This window comes from Salvia hispanica, chromosome 2 (genome assembly GCF_029641045.1).
Source record: "Salvia hispanica isolate PSC_SH4W2 chromosome 2, Shi_PSC_v1, whole genome shotgun sequence".
Taxonomy (NCBI): domain Eukaryota; kingdom Viridiplantae; phylum Streptophyta; class Magnoliopsida; order Lamiales; family Lamiaceae; genus Salvia; species Salvia hispanica.
Window position 1 is genome coordinate 47,049,085 of NC_142693.1, and position 15,128 is coordinate 47,064,212.

Below are 15,128 nucleotides of genomic sequence, written 5' to 3' on the forward strand. Positions count from 1 at the left end.
ATGACCTATCCCAAAAGTGAATGGCCCAAAAGGAACAGTATTACATGAAAATTACATCTTCCTTAACTAACCAAAAACAGTCAAAAGGCAAAAGAAAAAAGGAAACAAACATCAAAACCTATAACTAGGCATGCCAATCTGATCCAGCCTTGCCAAGGCTCCTGCTCTCGCCAAAATCGAACTCACCTCAAATATCATCAAGTATTGGCTATCTTTCCCTAACGACGCCAGATGGTCAGCGACTTTGTTCCCCTCTCTTCAAATGCACATTATGTTCCACTGAACCCCCCTAAGCTCCATATTGATCCTTGCCAAGCTATGTTTCGTCTCTGCCGGACCCAAGAGGCCCTTTCCCACGATCGAACTTAGCATCTCCGCATCTGTTTCTAAGCACAGCATAGCTTTGATATTAAAATACCTTCCAGCATGGCCTTTAGCTCAGCTTCAAACCCAGAGGTCGCAACTAGAGGTGTGCAAAAGGCTTCCACGATCTCTCCCAGGTGGTTTCTCACAATGCCTCCCCTTCCTTCCTTGCCTGTTAGCCCCTCATATGCGCCATCTGTGTTAAGTTTCATCCATGGGTCATCCGGCGGCCTCCATTGCACTTTCTCAACTCTCCTTGGTCTGTACTCCCTTGGCTGCGCCGCCATGAAATCCACTCTCGGCTCACACCCTTTCCATTGTTCCGGTCCAAGGTATCCTGCCAAGAATGATGGAACTGGCAGCGGAAGCGGTGTGTCACGGATTATCATAATTTAACAATTATTAATCACACCAATAAATCACATAATAATCGAATCTATTTAGTAGATTATATAGACAAAATTTATTCGCGTAATTCTTACATGTATCATGCTCATAACTTGAATTAATCATGCTTTAAGAATATTGAAACCTAAAACATGCTTTTCTACGGAGCAGGAAAATACCTAATTAATTCTCCAAAGAATTGAAGATGGCTAGCTGCTTCTCCACGTCACGTTTTGAATACTAGACCACAAATCTTCTCTCTGGTTCCCGAACTGTACTCCAATATCAGTGTGAGCTGATCTTATTAGAATACTAGGACTTAAATAAAGAAGACAGAAGAAATCTTTGAGAATAAGTGAAGAATTCGAAATCTCCTTCAGCTGGGGATTTTCAAAATTTTCAAAAATTTTGAGAAATAAAATTGTGTTATTTCTGTCTCCTTTATTCTCCTATTTATATTAAGTTCTTTTGGGCCCAGACAGGGATCTATCGAAGGTTTTGGATATGGGCTCATCCAATTTACTTTTTACTAATTAAATTGAACCCACAATTTAATATAAGTTATAATTGGAATATTACGAGCAGCCACTACAGAAGTAATATTGAACTCTCCTCATCCAAATCCGAAATTACAAGTAATCCGGGTTTCCGTTTAATTTTCATTTCCTGCGCTTAAGATAAAAATGTCCATTAATTAATTAATGTCTGCTATGGACTTAATTAATTAACTTCTTATTAATTCCAAGAGTGGACTTAGCATGAAACGCTTATTTATTATTCATAGAGTAATCAAACTCCAACTAGCTAGGTTCCGAATAATAAAACCTTGTTTCGCGCTCCTCTTGAGGACATTATCAAACGAGACTCATCTCGCACACGATTCAATATAATAGCAATCCTAGCACCGCTAGATATTGATCACCACTACCCAATATATCAGGATCATTGGGTTACGAAAAACCCGCACCATTTGATAAGTCAAAGTAATGCATAATCAATACCGTATGCTCAATGCTAACCTACATTGATTAAGAAACAAATATTTATCAAGACCTCGCCTTTCAGTAGATAGCATAAGGGCAAGTCTTGCTGTTAGATCCGTTCAGTGCTATACCACACCAATGTCATCTTATTTCAGTAAGGCTTAGAAATATGCGGACTGACATTGCAACCTTTCTCGATGGATAGTCAAATTCCAACTAGGTTGTGAAAATTCACATTTTTCTTTGTTTAGAACTGACCGTGTTACCTTAAAGTGGACGACGCCCACAACCGGTCTACTAAAACAAAGACTTAGACTTTGTTAAGTTAACTTATACATTTAAACATGCATTAACATCCATTAAATGTAAAACATAATAACATTATGACAAAAATAATCTGTTTTATTCATTGGAAAATAAAATAAGAGTTTTACAGTATTCAATCACTCGAAACATGATTTCTAGTATACAAACTCTAACAAAGAACATATTCCGCAGATGTATGACAATCCTTTTGCAAACATTTTTCATTTTAAAGACTTTCTCAAGATGCACACTCCCATTCCTTTCTGTCCAAATGTACCAGAAAATTAGACAAGGGATCAAAATGCAGATGTGATAGCTGTTCATACTACCCAAATGTCTCTGCCACCATCTCAGCCGCCCCTCAAGACTTCATCCTTGTCCGCCATACTCCAGCGCTTGTGGGAACCATCTCGAGAACTGATTCCACACAACAACTTCTGCTTCCCCATTCACAAACAGGTGAAGTCTTGACTCCACGCCTGGATTTGAGCAACATCAGCATTTAGAAGCAAGGGAAATCCCTCTCCGTTGGACTTTCATATCCAAAGGTATTCTATTGGCAAAAATGCCCCAGAGAAAAACTAATATTGTAGGGTTAATACCTTTGCCCCATATACTTCAAAGCATTCTCCTTTGTGCCTTATCAATTCCCACGCCGAGGCCACTGTGAAGTTGCCGTGAGTAGTCAAGACCCATCTCGCTGAGTCTTTAATCGCCTCATCAACGGGCGTGGCCAAGATCTCCTCACCCATCTCCCTCGGCACTCCCCACTCATTTAGCAGCTCGAAGATTACTTCCTCCTTCCATCCTGAGACGGACCAGGAATCCTCTACTTTTGCAAACTCTGGAACCCCTTCTCTAGTGCAGAGGGTACTGATAAGCTGGTCTCTCAACCAGGTATCATCCCAGAAGCTAACTTTGCCATCACCTAACATCCATCTAATAGAGTTTTGACATTTGATCTCGACTTGGAACATCCTTCTCCAGGTGGGACTTAACCGGCTGGAGCGGTAGATAGTTAGAGTCGAGGAAATAGACCAATACTTCTTGTACATGCCTCCACCGTGTCAGCCATACATCGTAAACCAAGGTCTTCTTCCGAAGTGGGTCTGCAAATATCATTCCATTTAATCTAGTGAGTTTTATTTGTTGTATTACAAGATCCCCAGAAATACCTCGCCAGCACCTGTTCCATGATCCTGATCGCGCCCTTCGTTGGTTTTGATTCACTTGGATTTTACATGGTTTTAGAGGGTAGTTTTACTTGGTCTTGATCATATATTGTGTACTTTGAGACATGGTTATATCTACTTCTCTATTATTTTGGTATTTTGACCATTTTGTGAAGAATGTGTAGAAAAATGTACAAAACATGTGGATGTGCAGCTGCTCAGTGTTCGTGACAGCTTTTCTAGAGATTTTGAAGTCCGATTCACATGTAATGCATACCATTCTCTTCGTCTTCGAAAGATCATCGCGGGGTTATCTTAAAAGTCTCAATTGGAGTTCGGTAGAAGAAGTTATGGCCATTTTACCAAGACTGCACAGAGCAGTGACATAGCTGGCGACCCGCCAGGTTCGCATGCAAACGAACCTGGCGACCCGCCAGCAAAAGACGAGAAAAATGCCGTAAGCAGCTGGCGACTCGCCAGCTTCGACGCACACCCAACCTGGCGACCCGCCAGCTTCGTCCAACAGTTAATTTCGGGCCCAAAGTCAACCCTAGGTATATATATGCCTAGGAAACGCCTCCAAACACAACTTACACGCCTTCAACCCCAAAAATACTACTTTTTCACCTAGGAAGAAGAGAAGAATGAGCAGAGGACGAGTATTCATCGCAAGATTGAAGACGAGACCTCCAATCCGCCCAATCCAATTCTGGGAGTTTCTACTTTTAGTTTTATTCTTGTTCAAACAATGTTTTTGATTATTTCTTTGAATATTTCTTTGACTTTTGTGATGAACATGAGTAGCTAAATCCTTCGTAGAGTTCTACGGGGGAGATACAATGATTCTTATGTTTAATTGATTTCCTTTTTCTACGCCTTGGCTCATGTGGTTATTTTGATTCCTTCTGTGCTTTACATTTATTTGACTGATCACCTTATAAATGAATGTGGATTTTACTACAAGAACTGAGAAGTGAGTAGTTTAATTTGAAAGAGAAAAAATTGACGTCTTTGCCAATATAATCGAGAGATTTGAGCCTTTGAATGAAGCTAAGTATCTTAGGAGCTACTAGGAGTTGTTGTCTTAGTTCTAGGAAGGACACTTCGGTTCTAGGTAGCAATCTACAAATTATATGCTTTGAGAAAAGATATAGTTTTATCTTAGTGATAGCTTAATAACCCTTGAGACCCTTTGTTGGCATAGTTAGGAAATTAGTTGAGCATAGGATAATTGTTATCGATCCCGTAGGATTCTACCCTCCTCATCCTTGATCTACATCCGTTTTCTCTTATTTGCTTTAGTTCTCTATTTGTTTTTAATTGTTTTTACCTTGCTTTTAAATAGATTTAGAAAAACCAAAATTCCGATTCATCTAGATAGTAGTTGAGGTTGGTTCGTGGTAATTAGGTTGAAACTCATTGTCTCTGTGGATACGATACTCTTTGCTTACTATTTGCTACATTAGCCCCGTACACTTGCGGGTATACTTGTGTTAAAAATAAGTTGAGTCAAGTTTTTGGCGCTGTTGCCGGGGACAATTTTGTGTTACTATAGCCTAATATCGTGATAAAAATTAAGATTACTAATTTAGATTTTACTTGCTTTATTTTTCTTTTCTTTTTGAGTTATTGTCACTTTTGTGTTTTTCTTTTCAGGTTGTATGCTCACTCGCTCTAAGGGGAAACCATTAGAGATATTCGATCCTGAGATCGAAGCATCCATCCGAAGGAGAAACGCTCAGAGAAGGCTCAACCAAAGGCGATCACTTTCGCCTCTTAAGAGAGAACCGCTTACTCCTGTTGCAATAACAATGGCGGACAATGGAGAGAACAATGCACCACATCCAGATCCGGTAGTCAATCAACTCCAACTACAACTTGCAGATTTGGTGAAACAGGTTAAAGAAAAAAATGAACAACAAGCCATGGTGCCAGTGCAAAACATGTACGCTTACAGAGAGGTAGAAGGCCCACCAATCGGCAACGATGGGATCGATGCCAATCATTTTGAGCTCAAGCCAAGATTGCTAAATATGGCTGAGGCTAATGCTTTTGCGGGGAAGGCCAATGAAGATCCCAACAAGCATCTTACTAAGTTTATTCAGATTAGTGACACGGTGAAGCTTAATGGGGTGTGAGATGAACAAATCAGACTAAGGCTATTCCCATTTTCCTTGAGATATGATGCTAGAGACTGGTACGACAGCATGGGGTCAGGATCTGTTAAAACGTGGGATGCCATGGTAGACTTATTTCTGGAAAAGTATTTCCCAACCAGTGAAGTTCTAAAGAGGCAAGCAGAGATAATTCAGTTTCAGATGAAGCCTCATGAGACAATCCGAGAAGCATGGGCTAGATTCAAGACACTGCTGAAAAGATGCCCCAAACATGGTCTAAGTCCGGGACACCAAGTCATAACTTTTTATAGGGGGTATACTCCAGATGCAATGCGTGAACTGAATTGGAGCGCCGGAGGAGCACTACTTCAATTAGGAGAGAATGATGCCATGCAAGTGATTGAGAGAGTAGCTTCCACTGATGAAGGATGGAATAATGAAAGAAACAAGTCATACAGGGTGGCCTCTGCTACAGAAGATGATAGGATAGACAGAATATCAAAGCAGCTAGATCTTTTGACCACTCAACTGGGGATCATGGAGATGAGACAACCTGGACCAGAACTGCAAGGAGGAGTTGAAGGTGTCAACTATGTGCACCAAGGAAGGAATAACATGAACTTCAACAACTATCGCCTCAACCAAGGTGGTGACAACTATAACAACTATGGTAACAAAGTGCATCCCAATCTCTCCTATGGGAATCCAAGCAATGCCCTGCAACCACCGCCAGGATTCACAGTGTCTAATGGGTTGGTAGAACAACAGAAAAAGCCTACTACTGAAGATATCTTGGCAGCATTCATGAATCAGACTACCAAGTACATGGAGAAAACTGATAAGTACATGGAGAGCACCAGTCAAAGGTTGGGGAAGGTTGAAAACGACGTGCAAAGCTTGAATGTGCATATGAAGATCATTGATACTCAGATTAGTAAAATTTCTCAAGTTGTAGGTGTCCAACATCAGCCAGGGCAATTTCTAGCACAGACCATAAACAATCCCAAAGACTGCAAGGCCATACACTTGAGAGGTGGTAAAAGCTATGAAGGACCTTCGATGCCTGTAGAGGAAACGAAGAGTACTCCAGAGGAAGATGTCAGAGCAGAAGAGGATTCCAAGGGAATGAATAAGGTGGATATTCAGACCAAGAAAGACGCAGTGCCAGAAAAGCTGCCCCCTCCCTCCATTCCTACGACAGTTAGAGTGCCCTTCCCATTTGTGGTGAAGAAGAAGAAGTTGGATGAGCAATTCTCCATATTTCTCGATATTTTTAGGAAGGTGCACATTAATATACCATTGGTGGAAGCTCTGCAAGAGATGCCTACGTATGCAAAGTTCCTAAAAGATGTGCTTTCCAAGAAGAAGAAGTGGATTGATTATGAGACGGTGAACATATCTGAAAACTATAGTGCGATAATTCAAAAGAAGCTACCTGCCAAGCTTAAAGATCCTGGGAGTTTCAATATCTCATGCGTCATTGGAGATGACAGACAGACAAAGGCACTGTGTGATCTGGGGGCGAGCATAAGTTTGATGCCATTATCATTTTTTAGAAAGATGAAGATCGACACTCTCAAGCCGACTACAATCACACTACAGATGGCAGATAGATCAATCACCTATCCTAAAGGAATTGTTGAGGATGTTTTGGTGAAGGTACACGACTACATATTTCCCGTCGATTTTGTAGTGTTGGATATGGAGGAAGACATGAATGTGCCGCTTATCCTAGGGCGCCCATTCCTAGCAACGGGAAAAGCATTGATAGATATAGCAAAGGGAGAGCTCACTCTTCGTATGGGCAACAAACGACACATTTTGTCTATCTATAATGCTATGAAGAGTCGTGAAGATGAGGAACTTGTTATGAAGATGGAGTGCAAAGCTGTGTATGTTGTAGAGGTTCAAAAAACACAAGCAATTGAGTCCACATTGGGGGATTTTTCATTGCCGCAGTGGATGTTTGGTTCATGTGGTGGATCACTTTCTAAAGAAGAGACTGCACCAAATTCTAAAGTGAAGGAGAAGAAAACAAAAGCTGCAAATTCACCCAAAGTGGAAACCAAAATTTGTGATGGAGCATTGAAAACTACTTGGTGGAAGAAGAGAATGGCTAGATCATATGCTTCCAAGATTGATAGAAAATCCAACACCACCATTTATGGCGTGACATGATGCAGCTCATGGAGGACGTCGAGCCAACGACGATAACCAAAGGCACTGTAGGGGAGGTAACCCCTAGTAGGTAACTTTTAATTTTATCATTTTATTTTTTTTTTGGTGTGTTTTTTTGTTGCTTGCTTACCATGTATGTCTCCCTTCTCCACCAACTTTTCAAACTTTATTCTTTGCTTAGCTTTGAATAAGTTTGGGGGGATGATATGGTGGATAGGGACACTAACGAGGTACGTATCTTATTTCTTTTGTTGCTTTATTTTGTTTTAGGATAGAATTATTTTGTTAGAACTCTTTGAATGCTTACTTTGATTCGTTGGGTTTTGAAATTGAATTGAAAATTTTGGTAGTAATTTGGGTGAAGACTAGTCGTCTATGATAAAAGAACCTTCCACTTTGAGCTATCACTTGACCATTGACTTGAGAGTTTAAGTAATAGGATGCATAAGTAACGAATTGCTTGTTTGTCTTGATTCATGCTATTTGCCCAGTGAGACTTAAGCTTTTAATTCTTTCATGTGTGATTTATCATCAATTGTGTGTGTGTTTCTAGAACTAGCTCCTTGTCTTCTTGAGTTTACATAGTGACCTTAAAGATAGGGGAAGATGCTAGGCCATTGTTGTTAGCCTCATTTTTACCTAAACACTAACCTTATTATTTAATAATACCCTTAATAGCCAAATTTGAGCCTATATTGCCTTTTCTTTGTCAAGCTAATCAAAGAGTTTAGTTGTTGAAAGAAATTGGTTGTGTTTAGCTTATCAAGTTGAAAGTTGGTTGTACTTAAAAAAAAAAAGAAAAAAAAAGAGAAAAAAAAGAAAGAAAAAAAGAAAAAATATAGTATATAGAGAATAATTCAAGGTCTTTGGAAGTTGTGAAGAAATTAGACAAAGTCTAGTTATTGTGGAAAAGTGTTTTGGCGAATGGTTGAAGTTAAAAGTTGATTGTTGTAATTTCTTGGTATTTTATCTTATTGGGAATTTAGTCACTTTAGCCAAATATTACCCTACCTTACCAAAGAGCCTACATTATAACCTAAACAAAAGACCTTTCGGACTCTAGATTTATGGTCAGACGAAGTAGAGGAGAGGTTACACATTGAGCAACCCTATGGTAAACCATGCATTGTTGTTTGATTTGAGTGTTGCTTGATATCTTATACAATTTGAGTGAGGTGAATATACACATATATACATCCCAAGTGAAGCATGAATCCAAGGTGATATACGAGATAGTAGTACAAGTGCATTCGACGACTTAACTTGATGGAATTTGTATTGTGATATGCTCCTTTATTCCGTATTATTTGAGACGATGATGATGTCTAAAACTCTTTTGAATCCAAGTTTCTTCTAGTTCTTTTTCTTCATTGCTCGAGGACTAGCAATTGATTAAGTTTCGGGGAGTTGATTCACTTGGATTTTACATGGTTTTAGAGGGTAGTTTTACTTGGTTTTGATCATATATTGTGTACTTAGAGACATGGTTATAGCTACTTCTCTATTATTTTGGTATTTTGACCATTTTGTGAAGAATGTGTAGAAAAATGTACAAAACATGTACATGTGCAGCTGCTCAGTGTTCGACACAGATTTTCTGGAGATTTTGAAATCCGATTCGCATGTAATTCATATCATTCTCTTCGTATTCGAAAGAGCTTCGCGTAGATATCTTAAACGTCTCAATCGGAGTTCGGTAGAAGAAGTTATGGCCGTTTTACCAAGACTGCGCGGAGCAGTGACATAGCTGGCGACCCGCCAGGTTCGCATGCAAACGAACTTGGCGACCCGCCAGCAAAAGACGAGAAAAATGCCGTAAGCAGCTGGCGACTCGCCAGTTTCGACGCATACCCAACCTGGCGACCCGCCAGCTTCGTCCAACAGTTAATTTCGGGCCCAAAGTCAACCCTAGGTATATATATGCCTAGGAAACGCTTCCAAACACAACTTACACGCCTTCAACCCCAAAAATACTACTTTTTCACCTAGGAAGAAGAGAAGAACGAGCAGAGGACGAGTATTCATCGCAAGATTGAAGACGAGACCTCCAATCCGCCCAATCTAATTCTAGGAGTTTCTACTTTTAATTTTATTCTTGTTCGAACAATGTTTTTGATTATTTCTTTGAATATTTCTTTGACTTTTGTGATGAACATGAGTAGCTAAATCCTTCGTAGAGTTCTAGGGGGGAGATACAATGATTCTTATGTTTAATTGATTTCTTTTTTCTATGCCTTGGCTCATGTGGTTATTTTGATTCCTTCTGTGCTTATACATTTATTTGACTGATCACCTTATAAATGCATGTGGATTTTACTACAAGAACTGAGAAGTGAGTAGTTATTTGAAAGAGAAGAAATTGACGTCTTTGCCAATATAATCGAGATATTTGAGCCTTTGAATGAAGCTAAGTATCTTAGGAGCTATTAGGAGTTGTTGCCTTAGTTCTAGGAATGACACTTCAGTTCTAGGTAGCAATCTACAAATTATATGCTTCGAGAAAAGATATAGTTTTACCTTAGTGATAGCTTAATAACCCTTGAGACCCTTTGTTGGCATAGTTAGGAAATTAGTTGAGCATAGGATAATTGTTATCGATCTCGTAGGATTCTACCCTCCTCATCCTTGATCTACATCCGTTTTCTCTTATTTGATTTAGTTCTCTATTTGTTTTTAATTGTGTTTACCTTGCTTTTAAATAGATTTAGAAAAACCAAAATTTCGATTCATCTAGATAGTAGTTGAGGTTGGTTCGTGGTAATTAGGTTGACACTAATTGTCTATGTGGATACGATACTCTTTGCTTACTATTTGCTACATTAGCCTCGTACACTTGCGGGTATACTTGTGTTAAAAATAAGTTGAGTCAGGTTTAAGGACCTGAAAGATGTGTACCGGGATCGCTTCAAGGATGCTCTTAATCAGGGTGAGCCAACCCCCAAAAGATAGGTGCTTATGACACCAACTTCTGTGAGATCTTGTCACATATGAACATGAACAAGTTTGTCTTTTTCCTTCCATGAAAAATAGGAACACCAAGATAAGTGCAAGGTAAACTACCTTGTTGAAAACCACCCGCAGAGGTAACACCTGCCGCCCATCTAGCATGCTTGTCGTCAATGTAAAAGCAGCTCTTTCCCTCATTGATTTTCTGCCTCGACACCTCCATATAGTGGTTGAGGCATCCTTTGAGCTTTCTAAGAGATGCTCTTCTTGCTCGTGTAAAGATTATAATATCATTCGCATAGGCAACGTGGGATACACCCATTGAGTATCGAGCTGTACAGAATCTCATCTTCTTCTGCCCAAGGATTAGGCGATCCAACACTCTAGAGAGATAATCAGCCGCCAAGATAAACAAGGACGGGGAGAGAGGGTCTCCTTGACGAAGGCATTGTGAGGACTTGAAGAAACCAGCCGGAGTTCCATTGATAAGGACCAAAAACCAACAAGAATTTACACATCTCTCAATCATCCCCAGCCACATATCCGAGAATTCCATCTTCCACAAAACTTTTAGTAAAAATGGAAATTGCACGCGGTCATATGCTCTAGCCATATCCAACTTGATTGCCAGATTTGGAGAGGGGTTGCACTTCCAAAGCTCATGGAACATTTCATTTTCCAGCAACACATTGTCACTAAGGAGTCTGCCTTTAATGAACCCACTCTGGTTCGGGACAATGTGTTAGGATTGGTATACTGAAAAGCATATTTCGAGCATGTTGCACGGATAGAATTGCTTGTATACAATAAATTCTACAATCCACTTTTAACCCAAGGCGAGAAGTAATTTTATCGCATTGATTTTTGCTTGTGCATTTATAAGATGTTTCTCAAAAATTTAAATGTATAAGAAGCAAACAAGTCTAATTTTTCTACATAGTAGACTGTTCGTGAACGATGTTCACAGAAGGTGATGCAGTCGGTCCTTTGTAGAAGAGAAATAGAATTTCACAACCTAGATAGGCTTTGGCTACCTATCGTGCAAGGTTGCAGTGTCAGTCCGCATGTTTCCTTACCTTAGGAAATAAACGACACTGGTGTGGTATAGCACTGAAGGATCTAACTGTTGAGATAAGTCTTTCTTGCTATTTACTGAAAGACGAGGTCTCGGTGATTGTTATTTCTTAATCATTGTTGATATAACATTGAACATACGATATTGATTATGCACTACTTTGATTTATCAAATGGTGCGGATTTTTCGCAATCCAAGAATCCTGATATCTTGGGTAGTGGTGATCAATGTCTAGAGGTTCTAGTATTGTTATTGCAATGAATCGTGTGCTGGGTGAGTCCAGTTTGATAATATCCTCAAGAGGTGTTCGAAAAAGGTTTTATTATTCAGAAACCCGGCCGGTTGGAATTTATTCCAGAATAATAAATAAAGATTTTGAACTAGACAACTCTTGGAAAAAGATATTAATTAATTAAAGTCAAATAGCAGACTTAAATTGATTAATGGATATTTATATCTTTAACACGGGAAATAATAAATTAAAGAGGTAAAGCCCGGATTACTCGTAATTTGGGATTGGATGGACAGTCAATATTATTATACTATAGTGGTTGATAATAATATTCTGTTTGGACTTGTATTAAATTGGGGCTCAATTTAATTAGTAAAAGTCCAACAGGTTTGGCCCAAATCCAACCTCCATGGATCCCTAATCTGGTCCATCATAACTCTATATAAAGGAGACTAAATAGAAGACTAATTTAATGAATTTTGATAATTAATTTCGTGCTCCCTCTCTCCAGAGTAGACGGAATTTTCGCTTCCCTTCTGTTGGGAATTCTGTCTTCTGTTTAGTCAAGCCCTTTTCGATTCTGACAAGCTTTGCCCATCCAAAGGTCAGATTCTGAGTTCGGGATACAGATTAGAAGATTCGTGGTCGAGTACGAAGATCTTCATGTGGAGAAGGAGCAAGCAATCGTCGATTCTTTGGAGAATCAGATCGGTAACCCTAATCCGTAGGAAATTCATGAATTAGGGTTCTTATTCCTTGTTTGTGAATTATATGTGTTCTAGCGTGCAATTGATTGTTTAACATGTGATTAATTGATCCCATAATCGGTCAAATAGATCTGTAGATCTGATTTATTTGTTTATGCATGACTTCCGCTGTGCAAGGGGCACCAAACCCCAGCAATTGGTATCAGAGCCAATTTTTGGCTCTGATTGTGTGGATTAATTTCATGTTTTGTAAATTGCTTGAATGCATGACCAGATGTGTTTTCGTTGTATGATTATGTGGTAGAACATGTAAACTTCGAAAACCCTTGTTCTGCGAAATCTTGTGATCTGCCTAGATTCATCGAATTGGGAGAATTAATTCTCCAGAATCAATTCTTATCATCCTAGTTTGTAAACATTACTTGGAATGTTTATTTTGGCTGATTGAATGAGTCGGCGACATGCACTTGATATTAAGGATTTGTTCGCGAAGAATCATAGGAGAATTGCGTGCTGCTTTTTGCGAGAATCAATTCTCAAAAATGTTTGATTGTTCCTGGTTTCTAATTTGTTTTTGCGTGAATTTTGTTATGAAACAATTAAATTAATTACATGTAATCATTACATGTATAGATTAAAATTTTGTTTCAATCAATTTTCTGTGATCAATTGATTATGTTACGGGAACGTAGTGATTTGATTAACTAAGTATTTTGTTGACTTAATGCTTTAACCCATATGTGAAATCAATTAAAATCACGATGGGGAGAATCAAATCACACCGCGAAAGATCGTGGCAGGCTGTTCTGGATTTGCGGGGATAACTGCGAGAGATCAGGCAGGTGCAGGACAAAGTCAGCGATGCAAAAGTGACGACGATGCATCAGCCCTCCGTGGCAGTTCCCGGACTCGAAAGACGGTCGACGGAGGCGAGAGCAGGCTGTTATGACGGCGGCGACGCTCGCATGGGTCTTCGTCCCGTGACCGCAGCTTTCCAAATTAGTTAGGGTTTCCCTAATCCTAGGAACTAATTTGGAGGAAATTTTAAATTAGTTAGGGTTCTAACCCTGGAGCTAATTTTAGAATTAATTCAATATATTTTTAGAATAATATTTGAATATATCGGAGTGGATTATCTAAATTTTTTTTTTTTTTATTAAATTATGGATTAATGGTATTTTTATCCTTATTTTGTGGATTTAGATAGTTTAAATTCTATCTCAATAAATCCTAGATAAATTAGGATAATAATAATTAATTTTATCTGTCTTATGGATTTATATAGATTTGATTCTGTGTGAATAAATCCTAGATAGACTAGATAAATAATTAATTATATTTGGATTTTATCCTTATTTTATGGATTTAGATATATTTAATTATATCTAGACAAATCCTAGATAAATTTGGATAATAATTAATTTTATTGTCTTATGGATTTATATAGATTTAATTCTATGTGAATAAATCCTAGATAGACTAAGATAAATTTAATTATGTTTATCTATATCTTGTAGATATTGATATATTTATATCTATCTAGAATATATCTTAATAGATTTGGATAGTTAAAATCCATGTTTATCTTTTTCTTGTGGATATTTATAGAATTAATTCTATTTAGAAAATATTCTAGTTGAATTAGATAATTAACTTTATCTCTACCTTATAGATATTGATGGATTTGTATCTATCTAGAATATATCTTAGTAGATTTAGATAATTATTAATCCAGTATTGTAATTATCTTTTTGGATTATAGATAGATTTAGCTCTATCTAGATAAATCCTAGTTGAATTAATTAATATTAATTCTATTTTATCCTAATTTTATGGATATAAATAGATTTATTCTATTTAGAAAATATCCTAGATAAATTTGGATAAAGATAATACAAGATAATCCTTATCTAATTGGATTTTGATAAAATTAGTTTTATCTAGTATAAATCCAAATAGAGTTGATATATCCTAGTTTCTTATTCTAAATATTCTAAGATTTTTTTAAATCTTGGAATTATTGGATTTTATCTTTATCTTATGGATTTGGAGAAATTTGCTTTTATCCTGAAATATCCTGGTATATTTAGATAATGATAATCCAAGGTCAGTCTTATCTTGAGTTTTAGGATTCGATTTTATCCATGTAAAAATCTAGAATAATCCTAAGAGGATTTAGATAGATTAAATTCTATCTAGGTAAATCCTAAATTAATTTGGATAACCATTATCCAAGATAAACTTATCAAATCTGAAATTTCTATTTTGGATAAGATAAGGAATTAATTATTTAATTAAATCTCCCTAGATTTATTAAATAATTCCAATAATTATCCAGTGTGATTAATTACCATGAAGTAAATGGATTTGTCTATTTATTTGGTGATTATCTATTATAAGTGGATTAATCTGCTTTATCTGCTTATGTGATAATTATGCAAAAACCATGTTCAAAATAACTAAGCGATAATTATAACAATGCGTTGTATATGGTTTCCATAAATTGGTCTATATATTAAGCAATTTCTAATATTATCGCGACCCACCTTAGTGGGAGCAATAATCCTATGAAATAGCAAGGTCATAAGATTGGACTTCTTAGTAGTAAATTGTTTAAACTAGAAGCATGTTTCTAATATTATCGCGACCTACCCTAGTGGGA

At 37.7% G+C, this 15,128-nt stretch overlaps 1 protein-coding gene across 1 annotated transcript; it reads left to right on the forward strand.

Annotated features, from left to right (window-relative positions):
- Window positions 1-5,418: 5,418 nt before the first annotated feature.
- On the forward strand, window positions 5,419-7,506 carry LOC125196387 (uncharacterized). The gene has a single exon (XM_048094884.2). The coding sequence runs from the start codon at window positions 5,419-5,421 to the stop codon at window positions 7,504-7,506; it is 2,088 nt and encodes a 695-aa protein (XP_047950841.2).
- The last annotated feature ends 7,622 nt before the right edge of the window (window positions 7,507-15,128 follow it).